Source organism: Azolla caroliniana, unplaced genomic scaffold (genome assembly GCF_043228905.1).
Source record: "Azolla caroliniana isolate FFs.n. ecotype wild unplaced genomic scaffold, voAzoCaro1.0.p SCAF_13, whole genome shotgun sequence".
Taxonomy (NCBI): Eukaryota; Viridiplantae; Streptophyta; class Polypodiopsida; order Salviniales; family Salviniaceae; genus Azolla; species Azolla caroliniana.
In genome coordinates this window covers 18,922,626-18,944,850 of record NW_028230448.1, presented here as the reverse complement: position 1 = coordinate 18,944,850, position 22,225 = coordinate 18,922,626, and the positions used below count along the sequence as shown (strand labels likewise).

Here is a 22,225-nt window from a genome sequence, read left to right as displayed (position 1 = left end):
TCTCGACTGCCACGAAACAACTCCCCCTGCATATGTCATTACATACCCGGATGTAGACCGGCTGGTATCCACGTAAGCCGACATGTCCGAATCGGTAAAACCATCAAGTTGAGGTTTTCCGGAGCCGAATTGGAGACACATATTTGAAGTGCCCTTCAAGTACTTGAGTATCCATTTGACCGCGTTCTAGTGGTCCTTGCTAGGATTGCTCATAAACCGGTTCACCACTCCGATTGCGTATCCTATATCCGGTCAGGTACACACCATTGCGTACATTAAGCTCCCGACGGCAGAGGCATATGGAACCTTCATCATATCAGCCTTCTCTACTTTCGTCTTCGGGCTTTGCTTACCGAATAATCTGCAGTTTGCAGGGACTATCGATCTGACCGGTTTCGCTTCCAACATGTTGAACCGTTGAAGCACCTTTGTCAGGTACTTCTCCTGTGATAGCCACAATTGCTTCATTGACCGGTTCCGGATGATATGCATCCCCAACATCTGTCTTGCCGGACCCAAGTCTTTCATTGAGAAGGTCCGGTTGAGGGCCTTCTTCAGCATCCGTATTTTGGCTTGGTCCTGTCCGACGATCAACGTGTTGTCCACGTACAGAAGGAGTATCAGGAAGTCGCCTCCTTCGAACTTCTTCACAAACACGCAGTGATCGGCCTGCGTCTTGTGGTACCCTTGATCGGTCATGAAGGAGTCAAACTTCCGGTACCATTGCCGGGGGGCCTGCTTCAACCCGTAGAGGCTCTTCTTCAACCGGCAAATCAAGTGCTCCTTCCCTTTCTCCACGAATCCTTCCGGTTACTGCATGTAGATCTCCTCTTTGAGGTCACCGTGATGGAATGTCGTCTTCACGTCCAGCTGCTCTACCTCAAGGTCCATGCTTGCCGCTATACTCAGCACCGTCCGGATAGAGGTCATCTTTACTACCGGGGCAAATATCTCGTCGAAGTCCACGCCCTTCTTCTATTGGAACCCCTTCACCACGATCCTGGCTTTGTATCTCGGGGGGTTGCCAGCATCTCCCGATTTCAACTTGTACACCCACTTATTTCGGAGTGCCCGCTTTCCTTTCGGCAACTCCACCAATTCGTACGTATGGTTCTCATGCAGGGAATCCATTTCATCCTGCATGGCACTTAACCATTTTCGTCTGTGGGTGTCATCCTTCACTTCTACGAAGCTTTCTGGCTCCCCCTCATCGGTTAGCAGCACATGCTCTGCATCCGGAAATCTCCGGGGGGCCCTTCTCTCTCTGAGAGGATATCTCCGTCTTTGGGCTTCGGTAATCGGGCCCTCCATTTGCTCTTCATCCGAATCCGATTCGGGGTCTTGGCCGGCTTCGGTTTCAGCTTCCTCTACTTCTTCTTCTACTGGTTCGGTATCCTCACCGTAACCGGCTGGTTCCTCGAGTGCTAACCGGTCTCTTGCCGGTTGGGTCTGCTCATCGTAGAATCGGTCCTTACCGGTCGACTCGGAGTTCATTATCTTCTTCTCCAACTCCCAGTCGGCGAGCGTCTTGTCCTCCATGAAGATAATATCTCGACTCCGGAATACCTTCTTGTCGACCATGTCCCACACTCGGTAGCCAAACTCATCGTCGCCGTAATCGAGGAATATGCATGGTCGGGTCTTTGGATCCAACTTTCCTATCCGGTCCTTAGCAACATGCACGTACGCAAGACACCCGAATACCTTCAGATGCCGGTAGGACACTTCCTTACCGGTCCAGACTCTCTGTGGCGTGTCTCCGTCCAAGGGTACTGAGGGTGATATGTTTATCACATATGTCGCCGTCGACAGTGCCTTAGCCCAAAACTTCTTGGGTAGTTTTGCATGCGCCAACATACTCCGGACCCTCTCCATTATGGTCCGGTTCATCCTCTTGGCCAGCCCGTTTAGTTTCGGCGTCTTCGGCACGGTAAATTCGAGCCGGATTCCCTTCGAGCGACAGTACTCCTCGAACTGCCCCCGGTATTCTCCTCCGTTATCTGCTCGAACCGCCTTCAGCTTCCGGCCGGTTTCTCTTTCCACTCTCGCGTGGAGCTCTTTGAAGACGGATAGCACTTGATCCTTCGTCTTCAACAGTGTGGCCCACAGCTTCCGGCTGTGGTCATCTATGAACGTCACGAAGTACTGCGATCCTGCATGTGACTTCGTGTCCACTTGACACACATCAGTATGCACCAACTCCAATGGTGCATTACGTCTCATTGGTGGCCTTGGTCGAAGGGAGGTCCGGTTTTGCTTACCGGCCAGACAATCAGTGCACTTCTCCAAGTGCACGTTCTTCACTAGAATGAGGTTGTCTTCTGCAAGCCTCTTCATCCCCTTCTCGCTCATGTGACACAGTCTCTTGTGCCACAGCTCACCGGCAGTGTCGGATGCCATGTTCACTTCTTTCGGGCATAATTTGGCATTCATCACGTACAACGTGTTGACCTTCTGGGCCCAAGGCACAATCATGCTTCCTTTGCTGAACTTCATAACACCGTTCCGGATGCTACCCGTGTAGCCTTCATCATCTAGCCGACCGGCTGATATTAGGTTCAGACGAACCTCCGACACGTGTCGGACATCCTTCAGCAGCAACTTGCATCCGATTGGTGTTGCCAGCCAAACGTCTCCTATGCCGACAATTCGGCATGTACCTTCATTCCCCATCCGGACACAGCCGTGATCACCGGCTGAGTAGGATGAGAAGCATTTCCGATCTGGGGTAAGGTGGAACAACGCTCCGGAGTCGACCACCCAGGTCATCTCGTCGCCGCAAGGTTTAGCTCACTCTCCTCGGTGATGAGCATCAACTCTTCTTCACTTGCCGCGATTGCCGTCGTTCCCTTCCGGTTCGGCCCCCTCCGGTCATTACCGTTCCAGTCCGGTGTCTGTTCGAATCGGTACCGTCGGTTTCCTTGTCTTTTCGGAAGTGCCAACAGTTCTTCTGGAAGTGTCCCGGCTTGCCGCAATAGAAGCAAGTAGGTCTCCCCCTTGACTTTGACCGTGTCCCCGACTTTTCCCGATTTTAGGAACTACGGTTCTTTTTCTTCCGCGTTCTGATTCGGTGAGCGCTTTGGAGTCGGAATTCGTATCCTTATCTTTTCGGTGTGCCTCCTCATCTAGTAAGCTCGACTTCACTCTTGCTAGGGATAACCGTTTCCCTTCCGGCCCGGCGTTGCCCAAAGTGACAACCAATGTCTCCCAGCTATCCGGGAGGGAATCGAGCAGGAGCAGCGCTAGTACCTCATCGGCGAGAGGTACTTCCAATGATGTTGCCTGGTGTATCAGCCCCTGGAAGGCATTCATGTGCTCCGCCATGCTGGAGCCATCTTGGTACCAGAGTCTTACTAGCTTCCGGAATACCGAAACCTGGTTAACAACATTTTTGTTTTGAAACATAATGCCGATCTTCTCCCAGAGCTCATGAGCCTTGCTCTCTTCATTGAAGTTGTTGTATAGACTCATGTCGATGAAGCACCGTATGTATGCCGTTGTCTTCATGTGCATCACCTCCCATATCGTGGCGTCGATTTTGTCCGGTCTCTTGTCCCCGAATTGAACCAGCAACCAAAGATCTTTAACCACGAGCATGTCCCTCATCTTCGACTTCCATACCGAATAGTTGGAGCCGGTGAGCTTGAATATGCCTCCCAACGAATCGTCCATTTTCTGTGTCGTTTCGCTCTGATACCACTTGACAGGAACTACACGCTCCCAATGAACAACGCTCGACCACAACCGAGCTTAGAATCAAAACACAGAAAAACGGGGAATGAATGCACGACACAATGGAGAGAAGAGAACACAGGATGTTAACGTGGAAAACCCAAACTAGGGAAAAAACCACAGCAACCCACAGACTGCAAACTATCACTATGTCAGAATGTACAAATGGTAAAGCACCGAAGCAACGACCTCGAGCTTTCTATCTTCTCCACAAGCGGCGGTTACAACAGAGGCAACGACCTCTTGCTCTCTCTCACTCTCTCTATACACAGTTATGCACTCTAATCTTGCGCCAACAAGAATGACAACAACAACGCTATACTAAGTTTGCCCTAAGTCATATTTATACTAATATGACTTTTCAGCTATTTACAAATATAGCCCCGATGGCCTCTCAGGAAACATATTTACAAATATGTCCCTTCATCCGGTGAGCACTTCTCACCGGGTCTTCACCATCCGACTCTTGCCGGGTACTCCTCATCCGGTTCTCACCGGGTCCTCCGTAGCTGGGTACTCCTCATCCGGTTCTCACCGGGTCTTCTGTAGCTGGGTACTCCTCCTCCGGTTCTCACCGGGTCATCCCATCCGGAGGGACCTATTTCCTAACACATTTTACGATTCAAAGTGTAAGAATTTACACTAAGAGATAAACAACAAATATTCTGAAACACAAATAGAAATCAAACTACACACTGTTATGTGGAAAATCCCAAATCAAGGATAAAAACCATGAGCACTCTAGCCAACAAAATTTCACTATGAGTGGAGGGTACAGAACAAAATAGATTACAGAGCTTTCAGCTCTCTGAAGGAAAGATTCAAGTCTGAGAGTACAACAACAATATGAATCTCACAACAAAAATGTATGCAATGACTAAACCTGTTTAGGTGCCAACGCAACAGATTGGTGTCTAAAACCACATCTAGGGTTTGGGCAAGTTCCACAAAAATTTTCCTACCCTTGATGTCTTCTTGTCTTCTCTTTGTCTTGCTCACACGAGTTAGCTCAACACATCTTTTCTCTATCTCTGCACCTTGTCTTTCACACAGCTCAGGTTGTTACTCAGTCTCACTCACGCTCTCTTTTTGCTCTTCTCTCGCGCTCTCTCTTTGTTCTTCTTAACTCTCATTTGACTTCTCAACTGATTTCGACCAACCGGCTGTCATTCGGCCTCTCAGCTGATTCACGGCTTTTTAATTGTCTCCCCCATTAGGTGGGACAAGCGTCCATATCAAACTCCCCCTTCACTCCTGTATGGAGGGGGGGAGTCTACCAAACCAGTCTTTTGCCGACAAGCAATGAGTTTTTGCATAGATAAATTTTTTGTAAGCATGTTTGATCCTTTATCATCGGTATGGATATTTGCTAAAACAAACTCATTTTCATCCACTCTCTCTCGTAACTAGTGATACCTTCTTTGAATGTGCTTTGTATGAGAGTGATAGACAACATTTTTGTCAAGGTGGATGGCACTCTGATTATCGCAATGAAGTAGGAATTTTTCTTGCTTCATTCCTAGTTCACTTAGAAAATCCCTCATCTAAATCAATTCCTTTTCGGCCTCCACTGCGGCCATATACTCGGCCTCTGTGGTCAACAAAGCCAAAGGCTTTTCCAATCTTGATTGCCATGACACAACTCCCCAGGCATGGGTCATCACATACCCTGATGTGGATTGGTTGGAATCTACATCACCCGACATATCAAAATCTATGAAACCTTCAAGCATAGGTTTCCCGGAGCCATACCTAAGGATACACTCAAAGTACCTTTTAGGTATCTAAATATCCATTTCATGACTGCCCAATGCTCCTTTCAAGGATTGCTCATGTATCGACTAACTATCCCAACATCAAATGCAATGCCCATCCTATTGCAAACCATAGCATACATTAGGCTCCCAACAACCGAGGCATACGACACCGTTCTCATCTCAACCTTATCTTTCTCAGTTTTGGAAATTGATTAGAATTTATCTTACAGTTCACCGGCAATGGAGATCCAACAGATTTTGCATTATACATGTTAAACCTTGGCAAAACTTTTGTGACATATTTCTCTTGTGACAACCATAGCATATTTTTAGTCCTATCCCGGACTATATGCATTCCCAAAATCTATTTTGCTGGACCTAAATCCTTCATGGCAAAGGATTTGCTTAAAGCTTTCTTCAAGATAGCAATCTTCTTAGCATTCTGTCCAACAGCTAACATATCATCTACATACTGTCAACAAGAGAATCAGAAAATCACCTTTGTCATACATTTTCACAAATACACAATGGTCGGCTTGTGTTTTGTGGAACCCATGATCCAAAATGAAGGACTCAAACTTCTTATACCATTGTCGAGGAGCTTGCTTCAAACCATACAAGCTCTTCCTCAATCTACATTTCAGATTCTCTTTTCCTTTCAACTCAAAGCCCTTTGGTTGCTACATATAGATTTCCTCTTCTAATTGACCATGCAGAAATGTTCTTTTTACATCCAACTGCTCAATCTCCAAATTCATAGTGGCAACCTTTTTCTGTTGAAACCCCTTCACCACAATGCGGGCCTTATATCTGGGTGTACTACCGTCTTCTCTAATTTCCAACTTGTAGACCCATTTGTTTCTAAGTGTCTTCTTTCCCCCAGGCAACTCCATTAGCTCGTAGGTGTGGTTCTCATACAAGGAATCCATTTCATCTTGCATTGCATTATGCCACTTCTCCTTGTACACATATGTCATGGCTTCTTCATAACATTATGGCTCACCTTCATTAGTCAAGAGAACATATTGACTGGATGGATACCTAGAGGAGGTCTTCCTTTGCCTGAGTGGGTATCTCTTTTCTTCAGTCACTGACTCAAATTCAGTTTCTTCTGCCAGCTCATCTTTCGACTCAGATTCATGTGCATTAGCCTGATGTTGTGTACCAACCGACTCAGATTTGGTTTCATCGGCCGATTGTTGTCTGTCAGCTAGCTATGTAGAAATGTAGTGAGCTAGTATTGAATCTATAGTGGTAGTGGTCGACTGAGAAGACGATGGTTTATGTTGTTTCCAGTCTTCAATTATCTTGTCTTCGATGAACACAATATCCATACTCCTCACCACCTTTTCATCAAGGAGATCCCACAACCTATAGCCAAACTCATTGTCTGAGTACCCCAAGAATATGCATGGCTTGGACTTGCTGTCCAACTTTGACCTCTAATCTTTTGCAACATGCATATATGCTAAGCATCCGAACACCCTTTCCATTATGGTTCGATTCATTCTCTCTGCTAGACCATTAAGCTCAGGTGTCTTCGACACTGTACACTCAAGTTTGATGCCTTGAGTTTTGCAATACATCTCGAATTGGCCTCTATACTCACCACCATTATCTGTTCGGACAACTTTTAGCTTCTATCCAGATTCTCTTTCTACCCTCACATGAAACTCTTTAAAGACCGACAACACTTGGTCTTTAGATTTTAGCACGAGGGCCCACAACTTTATGTTGAAGTCATTAATAAATGTCACAAAGTACTATCCACCACGATGCAATGGGGCGTCCATGTAGCACACGTATGTGTGGACCAGTTCTCGTTAGAGGCATGGAGTGAAAGGCATCTCTGTTCTGATTTCCAACAGCCAAACAGTCCTCACATTTTTCAAGATGTATTCCTTTCACTTTTGGGAGGAGATCCTTTTCAGGAAGGATATGCATTCCCCTTTCTTTCATGTGACCGAGCCTTTTATGCTACAACTCACCATCTGAGTCAGCCGCTACATTTGCTTCATTTCGGCACAACCTTGCATGCATTACTGTCACAGACATGACGCCAGTTATTTCAAGATTTGAACTCTTGACCTCTTGTATTATAGTCAAGTGTTATATTGTAACCAACACATCCAAGTACATAATCTTGTTGTATATCTTCATAGATTATCTATTCACGTTCTAAGAGTTTTTAGAAAGTTCTAGAATATTCTCCAAAATATTCTCAAGAATATTGTAATGCATGTACTTCAACTCACAGTATAAATACTTGTAACCTCCTTGGTCCCTTTTAAGGAATTCAACGCCAGTCATTGACACATCAATCTAGTATTCTTGTTTCATTCCATCTTGTTTCCTTGATCTTTATCTCTATCTTAATGCTCTTGTGTCATTCCTAGCTTCTCAAGTTCCACACTCTTAGCCCCATCATCTGTGCTCCATCCGAGTCCGTGCTTGGTGTATCCCATCATCCGAGCTCCGTCTGAGTCCGCGCTAGGTGTGTCCGTGACAGTTTGAATCCCTTCCAACTTGAAGCATCACCCATCTTCGTCATTGCCCTTGCTTCTAGAGTTACCATCATCACAATCCTTGCTTCTGGAGTTACCCTCATCAACATCTTTGTCTTCAACGTCAATAACACTAGTTGTCATCATTTTTAGGTATAATTTTGCATCATAGTTTTGGTGAGGAGTGCTTTCGATCGCTCACCTTCCCGGTTCCGGTGGGGGTCACAACCGTTGACTTTCCTAGTGGGGATCGGATTATTGCTCACTTGCATTGCATTTTTGTTATATAGTTCAAGTCTCGCGCCACTTTCTGTTGGCGACCCCCTACACCGTACTTTCGAAAAGGCAACCGTAAAGGGGAGGATAATGTCACAGACATGACAACAGTTATGTCAAGATTTGAACTCTTGACCTCTTGTATTATAGTCAAGTGTTATATTGTAACCAACACATCCAAGTACATAATTGTGTTGTATATCTTCATAGATGATCTATTCACGTTCTAGGAGTTTTTAGAAAGTTCTAGAACTAGAAGGTTTAGAGAGTTCTAGAATATTCTAATGCATGTACTTCAACTCACGGTATAAATACTTGTAACCTCCTTGGCCAAGGGATTCAACGCCAGTCATTGACTCATCAATCTAGTATTCTCGTTTCATTCCATCTTGTCTCCTAGATCTTTATCTCTATCTTAATGCTCTTGTGTCATTCCTAGCTTCTCAAGTTCCACGCTCTTAGCCCCATCATCTGTGGTCGGTCTGAGTTCATGCTTGGTGTATCCCATCATCCGAGCTCCGTCCGAGTCCGTGTTGGTGTGTCCGTGACAATTACATACAAAGTGTTCTGTTTTTGTGCTCGAGCCACAATCAGACTTCCCTTACTGAACTTCCATGCACCATTCGGAAAGCTACCAATGTAGCCTTCATCGTCCATCCATCCAACCGATATCAGATTCAATCTAATATCCGGAACGTGGCGTATATCCTTCAACATTAACCTGCAGCCAATAGATGTTACCAAGCATACATTTCCTATACCCACAATCTTGCATTCATCGTCGTTTCCCATCCTTACATAGCCATAGTCACCGACTGTGTAAGATGAGAAACATTCTCTTTTGGGAGTTAGGTGAAACGATGCACCAGAATCAACTACCCAAGAGCACTCAACATTTGCAAGATTCACACTAGCTTGTTCACAAATGAACATCTCTTCCTCGGTGGTTGCAATGGTTGAAGTGTTTTTCTCATCAAGAAATTTTCTAGGTTCAACATCGTCATCAATGTCTTTGTCCTTCTTAAAGTGTGGACAATTCTTTTGGAAGTGATCAGGTGTCCCACAATAGAAATATGTGAGTCTTCCTCTGGACTTTGACTTGGCATAAGACTTGTCTCTATTTTCAGGACTTCTATGTTTACTTCTTCCTCTACCAAGGTTTTGTGCCACATTCGCTTCCGATTAAGACAAGGCACTTTTATCCATTCTTCTTGTATCTTCGTTCAGAATGCTTATCTTTACTACTTGTAAAGACAAATTCTCTTCTTTACAAGAGGCACTAAATGACACTACTAGGTTCTCCCAACTGTCCGGTAGAGTACATAGTAGTAATAGGGCTTGCATAACATTATATAATGGAAACTTCGCTGATGCTAGCTGGTTTACTAGTCCCATGAAAGTACTGATGTGCACCACAAGGCTATCACCATCTGTGTACTTTAGCCTCACTATTTTCCTCATCAGGGAAGTTTTGTTTAGAGAATTTTTCCTTTCATACAAGGCAGAGAGTTTATGCCACAACTTGTAGGCATTTGTATCGTTTGCAACATGTTGTAGGACTCTCATGTCTACACATTGTCTAATGGTTGCAATAACCTTTCTATTTAGGATTTTCCATTAAGTCCCGATTACCCCTATTGGTATATCCTTCCTATCTATCGACTAATACAAGTCTCTAACTATTAGAAGATCCTCCATCGTGATCTTCCAGTCAGAATAGTTGTGAGAGTTTAGGACTATCATTCTTGGAAACCCATTGACACTTCCTTCCATCTAGGACCTAGTGCTTAGATACCAGTTTGTAAGAAGTTACACTCAGAAATAAACAACAAATATTCTAAAACACAAACATAATTCAAACTACACACGGTTTACGTGGAAAATCCCAAATTGGGGATAAAAACCACGACCACTCTAGCCAACAAAATTTCACTATGAGTGGAGGGTACAAAACAAAACATATTACAGAGCTTTCACCTGTATGAAGGAAAGATTAAAGTCTGAGAGTACAACAACAATATGAATCTCACAACAACAATGTACGGAATGACTAAACCTGTTTAGGTGCTAACACAACACATTGGTGTCGAAAACCACTTCTAGGGTTTGGGCAAGTTCCACAAAACTTTGCCTACCCTTGCTGTCTTCTTGTCTTCTCTTTGTCTTGCTCACACGAGGTAGCTCAACACTTCTTTTCTTTGTCTCTACACCTTGTCTCTTACATAGCTCACGCTGTTACTCAGTCTCACTCGAGCTCTCTCTCTCTCTCTCTCTCTCTCTCTTCTTCTTAACTTACGCACATAGGTAATACCTACATCAAGAGGAAACCTAACACATATATATTTTTTCGACCATTTGGCCGACTCTCATTCGGCTTATAAACCGATTTGGGCCAACCGACTCCCATTCGGCCTCTCGGTCGATTTCGGCTAGCCGATTCTCATTCGGCCTCTCGGCCGATTCACGACTTTTCAGCTGTCTCCCCCCATCAGGAGGGACAAGCTACCATAACACAAAGAGTGTCCATGGGCATATGATGAATATGTATGTATATTGTATACATATGTACCCCCAATCTTGGCCATGTTGCTAATGGTAGCAAGAGTTTGTTGTCGATAGATATAGATAGAGATAGATATACATATAAATTATAATGTAGACGCTGAGGAAACAGGGGAGGCCGATCCCACAGAGAGACAGAGAGAGAGAGAGAGAGACAGAGAGAGAGAGAGAGAGAGAGGGCTGTTGCTTCTAAGAGTTTGTCTGTATGCACTAACGAAAAAAGGGTTTGCACGACAAACAGGTTCAGCTCTGTCCGACACTCAGAAAGAGACAGTCTGACAGACAGAGCCGTAGAATGGGTCGTTACCGAGCTCCCAGCACAGCCGCAGAAGATAACAGGTCAGTGCATCAATGGGAAAAGATTGCTATTATCTCTCCATTCCTGCCTGACCTTTCTTCTTTTGTTTCCACTTTTTCTGAATTTCTCTCGTTGAGCTCCAGATTTCGAGCTCAATTGAGAGTTCACCGAAAGGAAGCCATAATTTCTTGTTGTTGCATTTGTCTTGGATCTCTGTGTGCGATCAAGAGATTGTGATATGTTTTTCTTATGCCTCCAATTCTGATGTAATAACTTCGTTATGAACGAGTTCCTTTCAAGGAATGGGGCACAGTTGTAACACAGGTTTTGGTGATATTCAATCAACATGAAATCATTGTGGAAATGCTCAATTTTTTCTCCCAAGTTGCACCTTTTTGAAATATACAAAAATATTGAGGAATGCATCATGCAAGAAACGTATTGAATGTACAGTTTTAGGCATTTGATTTTGAAGACTGATGAATTTATTCATGGAGTAATTGCCAGGGAAATGAGAAACTAGACATGGCTACTTTAAATATAAGAGAAATTTGCAAATTTGCTATTATTATTTGCTCTTTCTACTTTTGATTTTCTTGGACATGTATGTGCTTGTAAAATTTTCATGACGGACTTAATGCAATGCATAGGTCAAAGAGACGAAAGCTTGCTTTGAGTGGCGAAAATACAGATACTGGGGCCACAGGTGAGCCATCCAGCCAGATACACCGTTTTTTTTTACTATCTGTCATAAAAGTGAATAATGAGATTTTATCCAAATTTCAGGAAATCAGGAGACTAAGAGAGCTTTGTATCATTGTAATTACTGCAATAAGGATATATCAGGCATCATCCGTGTCAAATGTGCAAAATGTCCTGATTTCGACCTTTGTGTGGAGTGCTTCTCCATTGGGGCAGAGATTACCCCTCACAAATGCAATCATCCCTATAGAGTCATTGTAATTAAAGCTTGAACAATCAATTCTCATAGCAAGGAAATTTGTTTCATTGCATATTTTTTTGCCTCCTGATCTCTCAATTCTTTCCCCATGCAACGATGAGTAGAATCATCTCTCCATCTATCTATCCTCATCACTTAGCTTAATGAATATTAATTATTCTGCATTTCCTAGTATTTTTTTAAAGATCCAATTAATTTAGTTAACCTTATTTGGCAGGATAATCTTTGCTTTCCTCTTATTCAACCAGACTGGAATGCGGACGAGGAAATTTTACTGCTGGAGGTTAGATTCTCATAGCTAGTAGCGTGATGCGTGTGAATAACACATAGATTAACCGCGTACCTGAATTTAGGACAATCTTTTCTTGTGACAATAATGCCTTTGGATAATTTGTTGGTTTAATGTTTAGGGTGTCGAGATGTATGGTATAGGCAATTGGGCAGAAGTTGCTGAACATGTAGCTACAAAGACGAAAGCTCAGTGTTATGACCATTATATGCTAGCATATATGGACTCACCATATTCGCCACTTCCGGTAAAAAGTTTGGAAGTATCTTCTAAAAAACTTTACTATATTTATTGTCGTGAAATTTATTTATTCATGTATTGCATAGGATATGGCACAAGTTCATGGGAAGTCAAAATCAGAGCTCTTAGCCATGACAAAGACACCAAATGAGGGAAAGAAAGGTGAGATGGTATAATGCAGAGATGCTCGACCCTTTCAGATTTAGTTTTCCTGGATTTTGAGGTCTTATCACACCAGGCATTGGTTAAACTTGTTAGGTAACATAGGAGATACAGGGATTGGATGGAAGCCTCCAAAGCAAGAGCAATTTGTTTCACCACCAAGGGTCAAGTAAGGGTTACATGGAGTGATATGTTTTCGAAAAATGGTGTGCATCAATTGCCTAAATTATTATATATATTCTAGGTGGCATAATGATCAAATTGCAGTACTTAGTGAAACCATATAATTGTATATATAACACAATGTGCACACACATGAACAATTTCATGCACTACATAATTTCTGGATACCAATCATCTAGAAAAGGAATGCAAGGGTTTTCTGGTTCAGGTCAAGGAACATATGGTATGGGATTGAAGAGTCCCTAATGACTTGAAGAACATACTTAGATAATCAATACTCATATCATAAAGAGAAAAGGACGGGAAAAAACTGAGCTACCATCAACGGTGCCCTTGATATGGATGCAATTACTATCTACACTCATAACCGTGGATTCTTAGGAAAGCAATACATGTCAGATACCAATGAGAACATGGATGAAATTGATGCTTTGCAGGCCAAACAAATTGCTTTTCAAGTTTCAGCTATTTATTTGATTGTAATATTAATTTTTTAAAATTGATTGCAATTGATTGTTTATTAATGCAAGTGCGATGCATATGTAATATGCAGAAAGCACCATCTCTCAGGTTTCATCTACAGGAATGATAAATTTCTGATTGAGCATATAAAAAAAGCTGATTTACAAACAGAAACACCATGCTCATTTCATCTTATTTGAACAAACCACATGTGGCTAATTCAAACTGTTCTCCAGTGGTGTTTACTGTCTATTATATACATTATTATACTCTTGATTTCTATTGTGCTTTTCTCTTTCTATAGGGTTGAAGAAAGGGATGTTCTACGAGATGGAAGATCTCCGTCGAATTCTACACCTGGTATGATTCTATTGACATATTATGTGTTCATACATAGGACGATCTTGTGTCACAGTTTATGAGAGTGGGAAAACTAGAATATGTCATATGATCTTTTTGTATTTAATTCTGTTCCTCTATAAATCCAAGTACTACATAGAAGGATTTAGGTTTCTGCTCAATGGCTATTTGTGGACTCTATTTTGCTTGAAAGCCTTTCAACAAAGAGATGGAAAGTCTCAGATTTGCTGGAGGCTTCAGAATGGCAATAATTCATATACAGAAAAGGCAGGCATGAATTTGTAGTGTATTGATACAAAATGTCATATTTGATACGAAAAGACCTTCAAGGACTTCTATATAGAGATAAACATTAAGCACGTACAAAACACTCATCATAGGAAGTTATCACACACGACCTATGTGTCATTGTCCCCTGAATCATCTTTGTTTAGAATATCTCTGCTATGTGAAAGGCAGAGGATTATCAACGGCAATGGTTCAACTCAGTTCAATTTGGTTTGGGATTACTCAAACTCTGTTAATTATTTTTTGAAATTTGAACCAAACCAAATCATGAAATTAAATGATTCAAGAGATGCTCATTTATTTATTTTAGTTTCTGTTTGGGCTTCATAATTAATAATTTTTTTTTATCAATATATTAGCTGTAATTCAAATATCAAAGTTTGATGAGAAATAACACAGTGCCCATTTGTGGTCATGACATACCACACTATTTCCTAAAGCTTAATGCTAATTGTTGATTGTATAATAAATGACACGATTAGTTGATTCCAGGTTCTGGAGCAGGGGAGAAGGGGGAAGGAAGAGGATTTGGATGTAAATCCTTGGCTTCAACAGCAGGGACCGAGAAGAAACCGAATGTAACTGTAGGGCCTGAGAAAGAAGCCTCTCAGCCCTCTGTAGGATCTGAAGGTTAAAACATTGATCAAATTTTTTTATATTCGCTTACAATGATATGCAAATCATATTGACTTGTAGACATGGGCTGGCTACAGATGGAGGGCAGAGCAATCGTAGTATTGGTGGAAAAAAACCAAAACCATTGCTGGAAGAAAATAAGGATGGAATGGCATATCTGGAACACAGTGGTTACAATCCAAAAAGGCAGGAGTTTGATCCTGAATATGATAATGATGCAGAGCTTCCTTTGGCAGAGATGGAATTTAAAGAAATTGATACAGAGACAGATCGTGAACTCAAACTGCAAATGCTGCACATATATTTGTTAAGGTTAATATTTGTAGAAATGGCGTATTCTTTGCACATTGTTAACAAGTTTGCTAAGAAAGTAATAAATTGCCCAATTTTGTTTTTAGTTTGTAATCTTTTTGTATTATCATTGTATTGTGGCTACAACGTCTAGTCATATTTTCAGAGGGTTTTAGCAATGTTCTTTGACTCCTTTTGACCTATATATTGATGACGTTTCTGATTAGATTGATAGATACATACATTATTAATGTCTATGGCAGGTTGAATATGACCTTAGGCGACCTTAGAATGGAGCTGAGCCCATGGTGAAGATAAAATTGGGTTCTCTCAATCTTATGAATTTTAGAGAAGAGGTAGACCAGTACAACATGTAGGCATCTTTAATATTGTATGCAGAAAAGATTATATTTACTATTAGGTTGCAGAGACTTATGAATGCTTTATACACTTGTACACAAGACAAGTTCTCTTAGTTAATGTTGGTGAATGCAAGTTTCATGGTCTTTGACATGGATCAGCATCCATTTTCACATATGGCCAATAGATGAAGAGCAGACACTTTGTAATAACAAGAGCTTACAAGTTACTGAACTAATTTTTTGCTACAGACTAGATGAAAGAAAACGTCGCAAGGAATTCATTCTTGAAAGAGGATTACTTGATGTGAAGAGACAACAAGAGATGGATAATAGGAGGTCGAAAGAAGAGAGAGAGTTGTATCAGGAAGCGCGTGTCTTTTTGCGCTATCATTCGATGGAGGAGCACGAGGCTTTACTTGGGGGTCTAAATACAGAGAGGAAGATCCGACAACATATTGCTGAGTTGCAGGTAGAAACTTTCAAACTATGGGTTCAGTTATTTTCTGATTTGTTCCTCAAAATATTTGGTTATGTTGAATATAATAACAGGCTTAATTATCTTTCTCTACTTAAGGAAGGTTCAATTCTTGGTTGTTGTGTTATCAATGTGATATACTAATAAAAGTCATTATAAATGCTATAATATAGTGTTCATGTATTAAGAAAAAAATCATTTGATTGACATACATTTTGACAATATTGAGGTATATATGCCTTACATTATTGGTATTAATCAGCAGTACATGTTTTTAGGAATGTCTTGCTGCAGGGTGCCGAACAATTGTAGAAGCCGAACAATATAAATCCGAAAAGAAAAAACAAGAGGCACAGTCAGGAGGCGGAAAAGGTATGTTCTCCTTTTGTGCAAAGGTGAATTAAAAGTCAGATGAATCCTTGGGATAATTCATGTGGATATTAATCTAAAGGGACCAGAGATAAAATTTTCAGGTGGAAACTTTGGCAATAGACCCAACATTTTCGATATCACAGGGTTACCTGGTACAGATTTATTGTCATCGACGGTAATCTCTTCTCTCCCCTTTGCATGCGATGTGCCACCTTTAATCACTTTTGAGTTTGACTTCCCAACAGTTTCAACCTTGACCTATCACTCCACACATTTCTGACCTATCATAATTTGCACTCTCGAACGGCAGCTTTCATTAGTAAAATTCTTTAACATTGAGAATCACTTTATCAACCCACACACAACATGAAAATGTTTCACTCTGGACCATAGCTCATATTTGATCTCTTATGGGGACAATAAAATCTATCCATCCATCTATCGATCTCTCTATCTCCTGTTGGACTGATCTATATATTATTATCACGAGTGACTTCTCGCTCTTTAACTTACATATATATCATCCCTGCAGGAACAACAACTGTGCTGTCAAAATAGAATCTTTCCTGCAAGTTACCTCAGAATGAAGGAGATATTGATGTTAGAGAGTCTTAAGAGCGGTCAGATCAAACGTGCAGATGCAAAACTACTTCTAAAGGCAAACCCAAACAAAGTAGACAGTGTGTTTAATCTTCTCCTGAAAATGGGTTGGATTCAAGGAGATTCCAACCCTACCTCCACACACAAATGCTAATATGGGGATGGAGCACCATGCTATTTGCTATTGTAATATTGTGTCATATTAAAAATCATTGATACATTATTTTGCAAATCCATCTAAACCTTAGGATATGCAGCAAGGTGTAATCAGAAATTTCATTGTCAGGCTGTTGTCTCTGTAACATTATTTAGTGTGCATAGAAACTTGTACTGCAAAGGAAGTTTTGAGTGTACCAGTTAAAGGCAACCACTATGTACTTCTAGTCACTTCAAATTCATTTTATCCAAGTATTTTACCACCTTATATCTTCATATTAGAAACAGATATTCTGTAGTTCAGGTAGGTTTGTATAAATCTTATTCTCCATATCTTTCATGGAGATGGAAGTGCCGTATGTTTTCATTATTGAATCTTGATGAGACTGATTTTTGCAATCATAGACATTGTACATATTAGTGAGAACAGACTCTTGTGCAGTGTCATTCACATTATATCAATAATTGCCAGTGTCTGATCCCCAATTGATGCTGGAATGCCCACTAAGTTGATGGGATATAAGTTGCTTCTTTTGTCTGGAATATGAGTCATTACTTGGGGGACACATTATTGTTTTTATGAAGACATTATGCTGAAATGGTTTTGAGTGTTCTTTTTCCAACTCTAATGGAATTAAAGTACTAGCAGTAAATAAGTAATAACCTATCATTTGTGGTAAAAGTTTTTTTTTTCAATCTTTTAGCTCGGTTTATACTTAAGACTTGGGTTCAGAGTCCAGACACGAATATATTGTAGATTTGTACTGCGTAAATTGTACACAAGTTCTCTAGAGTCAAGTTATATATAGGTGTAGCTCATGTTACTATTGTTCATGCTCTCAATTTGAAGCATAAGATTGTATAAGTAAACATTATAGTGTAACTCAGTTTTTTACTCCACTCGATTGTGAAACAGGACATCAAATTGAGGAGGTTGGATATCATTGTTATAGGTGCATAGTTCATGGAAATTACAAAAATGCAGAGACCCTCTTTTTTTATTAAGAAATAAAAGAAATGGCATATGTAGGCGGGCAAACATGTCAAGAAAGAGGGAGAGCATGTTGACTCATTAAGTTGGATTTAATAGTTCATTCACTAAGAAATTGGTAGAAATATTATATTTCTATGATGCGAATTCAAATGGGTAGATATATTACCAAGATCTATTGATGTAAAAGTTTTAAGATGACTATAATTAAGTTAATTAAACATCATCCAACAGCCTAAAATAGATTGTGGGTTTGACTTGGATGAAATCTATGCTTCTTAGATCTCTATGCACTAAGTTGAGCCTATTTGCAATGGTCGTAAGAAATCCAATTCAAAACGCTTTCTAGATGATTGAGAATTGGGATCTCCTTAATCCTAGTGCACAAGATAAGTGACTCGGTGACTAATGATTGCGGATCATGTAGATGGTTACATTCAATGCTCCTTGTGTTAGCATTGATGGAATTGAAGATATTGTGTGGCCATTGGTGGCAGAAAATCCTCCCTATCATTGTATGTGGTTCTTGTCCTTCTCATGTAAACTGATCTCTTCTTCTCTATTACATGGAACATTTGCCTTTTCCATCAAGCATTCCGAACCAATTTTCTCCTTCATCCTCGTGACGTTTGTTGCACCATGTACACCTTGAATGCTCTCACACCTTACTTATAAAGAGGTTAGGTTATGAAGAGGTAGGGGAATAAGGAATACTCATTAAATGGATATGGGCCTCCATAACAAAGATACAAGCATGCATGTGGCTAGCCTCCTTTTCCAAGCATGACGAAACTTGTTCTTGTTGTTAATAGTTGATGCAAAAGGGGGGGTGTTCTTGAAAAATGCATTCTTGCATAGACAATCAACAACACATAGAGATATAGTGAAGAGATTAGATTATGTATAGTAAGCAAAGTGTCAAAACTTGATAACAACACAAGGATGGAAAAATGAACCTATATTGTGATTTGCTTTGAGCAAGTTGATACCTTGAAGTGAAGAACCAACCTTAGGTATTCCATCTAGGTTAATTTTATGCATTAGGTTAATGTAATGGCTTCATGAACTAATGCATCAACTTCTTAAATACTCTATTTGGTGACCACGGCCAAAGTGTTTGTTTGTGCTTGTTCATAAAAACAATTGGTCTCAAGCGCATTATTTGCATAATCGGTATCACTTGGTTTCTTTGAACTCTCACTTTATCTTTTTTTAGTGAACTCCCTCATTCTTTATTCAATTGCTCAAATTCCTGCATCATTTGCTTCTCGGTACTCTCCTACTAGATTCTCTACAATAACACATTTGACACTAAGGAGCCCAAATTGTCAATGCTTCAAGCTTGCATCAGATTACTCTTGCACTCATTGATGACTAATGTAGATGACGTGAACATATAAAAATCAGTAGTCAACTGGATCTTTTTTGTAGACCCAACTCCATGTTTGATATTGAATTTATTCACGTAACTTGGCAAAATGCTACATATATACCAATTTATTCACGTAACTAGTAGATTACGAGGGATTTGGGGAACTAGAAGTAAATCTTCCAATAACTCATTCCATCGACTTGGGCCTTCACATAAACTGATCCACTCCCATGGATTAAACATTTATGGTTGTTCCCCACCATGCCAATGTGCCTTCAGTATCCCTTAGGTTCCAATACCCATGTCTTTGACTCTTCTTGTGTTGGCTCAAACTCTACTCGATCTCCATCTATATGATACACCGACTCTTCAATGGTGTGTGCAAACCCAGCACTCTTTTCTAGATCTACACTAGCCATAGTTCAAGTCTCTATCTAGTCTTCGGTTGAATCCATGAGAGCCCTCGAGTTGACTCTCAATTAGATGCATCAACTCCTTGGCATTTAAATTTACAATCCCACATTTGTGAGATGTCCACCGAATTTGTGTATTTCCTCCCTTCTCTCTTTGTCCCCCATCTGCAGTTGTTCATCTTGAAGTAACATGACATACTCCACCAAGCAAATGGCGGGATTTGTCATTTGAGATGTCGAAGCTCCGACCAAGCCATTGAGCTTCTTGCGAAATGTACGTATATATCTCTCGGTAAATCTTCTATAGAGTTCACTAATCAGTCATCAATGATTTAGTCACGAAGATATGTCATCCTCACGATAAAACAATCCTCTCCTCTTGCCATCCCGCTCAACAACTAGCTGATTTTTTATGTTTCTGATCCTGATCTTATTCCACGTCTCATATTGATTCCGTGAACATCTCTAAGCATCTACCGCCTTTGAAATATTGAATTCATTTCAACAACATGTATATAGGATGTTCGCATTCTACTTTCTCTATCCTTGGGCATCAGCTATGGTGACAATCAGATTCTTTGGATCTATATACTTCCCATTGGCTACCCATTTTATTACAAGCACAATGTCAAGAACTCTTATGCGCAATCGAAAATGGTGGTCATGTTCTTGAACCATCATAACATGTGGTTCCTTACATTGAGGTTTCCCTCTAGAGGAAGCCTATCATGTATATATTTCAAAAGCTGACTATCAGAAATATATAGATTTAGAACCTTATGTTGCTTCCAAAATAACATCAGCTATATAAATTCACTAACAAAGATATTACAGTCGATGTATCATCCTCATTTGTACCTATTCTGCTCTCATAATTACGTTTGGTATCTGATCTACAATGGGAGCATGCCTTGGAGGAAGATCAGGCAATATCTATTTGCTCATGACCATGGATTAGATCATCAGGTGGGTGGAGGCAATGAGCAAACTGAATCCAATTAGATTTGACATTTAACTATTGCGGACCATATTGACAACCGCACATTATGATTGGCAAAATGATCTCGACTGAGATCTTCATCCTAGACGAGTGAATGGATGGAGGTAAAAGAGTTCGTTCGTAGATATATTCCAGATCTTGATGGTCTAGGAGCACAATTGATGTCCCAATTTCACATAGACATGAGAAATCCCAAATATCTATTACTTTGATAGTTGGAGTTGTTGAATGCAGCTCTAAAGAAAAGGGGGGTTGGCACATGGGACAAACCACATGAAAAAGATTTCTTGAAGCTCAAAAAGCAACAATAAACTAACCTAGTTACCTTTTGGTTGAGGATTCCTCCATTAAAAGAGTCCCAAGTGTATGAAGGTGACAATGGTCCCAAGTGTTTAAAATGTAAATGTTCTTGTCCTTATTTGCAGTCTGCGTGCCCATTCACTCAGCCATTACACATCCAAACAACTTTGCCATAAGAAACCAAACATTATAGTGGACCTATTGTTGCTGCTATATTATAACTTCTAGCAAGTCTTGCTTTTTGTATGCCTCTCATAATCATACATTGCCATGTTCGACTTTATATCGTCTTTCCACAGACCAACTCTAGAGGAGCTTTTTTGCTCTTTCAGCCTTCAAAGTGTCCGAAGGTTTGATGCCACAAATTCACCATTGAGACAATCTTAGACCTGGTTCGTGACTAATGTTGTTTGCTTGAATAAATTTTCCTTTCCTAATGTAAAGATTGGAAGACTAAGGTAGTTCCAACATGATAGTCGTTCATATGAAACCTAATAAAAAGCCAAGACATGGGATGGGGAATTCAGATGACTAGATAATGGATGGTTGGGAGGAAAGTCGAATTGTGTTGTGTGTAAACTTGTTTTGTTACTATCTTACATTACCATCCCTTGTGTTTATTGAATGCATTGGATAGTCGGAGGAGTCCTCATACAACACAAACAAATCGGATGACTCCGAAGCTACACCATGGGCTCGTCGAATGTTACTCCCACCAGCAAAAAACTGTGGTTGTAGAATGGCATTACCCTACCCTAAGGTCTTTCATGTGGATAATCAGGGATTGATTGATTTGGTGAATCAAAACATTCACATCACTCCCAGGTTGTCAAGATGGGTGTTGCTTGTACCTCAGTTTGATTTGAGACAAGTCATGCACACACCAAGGGGTCAACATGCTATAGCAAATCATGCAAACTGATTGGAAACTTCGGAAGGGCATGAGATTTTGCCGGATCAACTACCGGAAGCTCCACATCAATAACCTACATGCAGAAATTGGTATGATCAAATGTTTGGGTATTGGAGATGTCTAAAGGCTGGGGTCTAGCAAGAAGGCATACCTACCTTATTGTTGGTCCTAGCATAGGATGAACTTAGGAACCTGTTCTTCACTTCATAAGGTTGACTCAACCTATACATGGACCTCCTAATGGTAATTAGTGGATCAAATCTGATGTTG

The 22,225-nt window shown here is 40.8% G+C and overlaps 1 protein-coding gene across 1 annotated transcript; it reads left to right on the top strand.

Moving 5' to 3' along the window:
* The first annotated feature begins 11,028 nt into the window (after positions 1–11,028).
* Positions 11,029–17,565, top strand: ADA2B (ADA2 2B). Its single transcript, XM_087329539.1, has 14 exons — positions 11,029–11,170; positions 11,780–11,835; positions 11,916–12,088; positions 12,308–12,373; positions 12,501–12,626; positions 12,706–12,781; positions 12,878–12,950; positions 13,731–13,786; positions 14,567–14,704; positions 14,788–15,022; positions 15,613–15,832; positions 16,117–16,210; positions 16,312–16,385; positions 16,743–17,565. Exons 1-14 carry the CDS (start codon positions 11,127–11,129, stop codon positions 16,962–16,964), a joined length of 1,653 nt encoding a protein of 550 aa, XP_087185665.1. The 5' UTR covers positions 11,029–11,126; the 3' UTR covers positions 16,965–17,565.
* The last annotated feature ends 4,660 nt before the right edge of the window (positions 17,566–22,225 follow it).

Bases quoted from the DNA above. Each gene is read 5' to 3' on its own strand.
- ADA2B (XM_087329539.1), top strand. From the start codon at position 11,127: ATGGGTCGTTACCGAGCTCCCAGCACAGCCGCAGAAGATAACAG. The intron at 12,089-12,307 runs GTAATTAAAGCT...CTTATTTGGCAG, and splicing joins ATCATCCCTATAGAGTCATT to GATAATCTTTGCTTTCCTCT. The intron at 16,386-16,742 runs GTAATCTCTTCT...TCATCCCTGCAG, and splicing joins CAGATTTATTGTCATCGACG to GAACAACAACTGTGCTGTCA.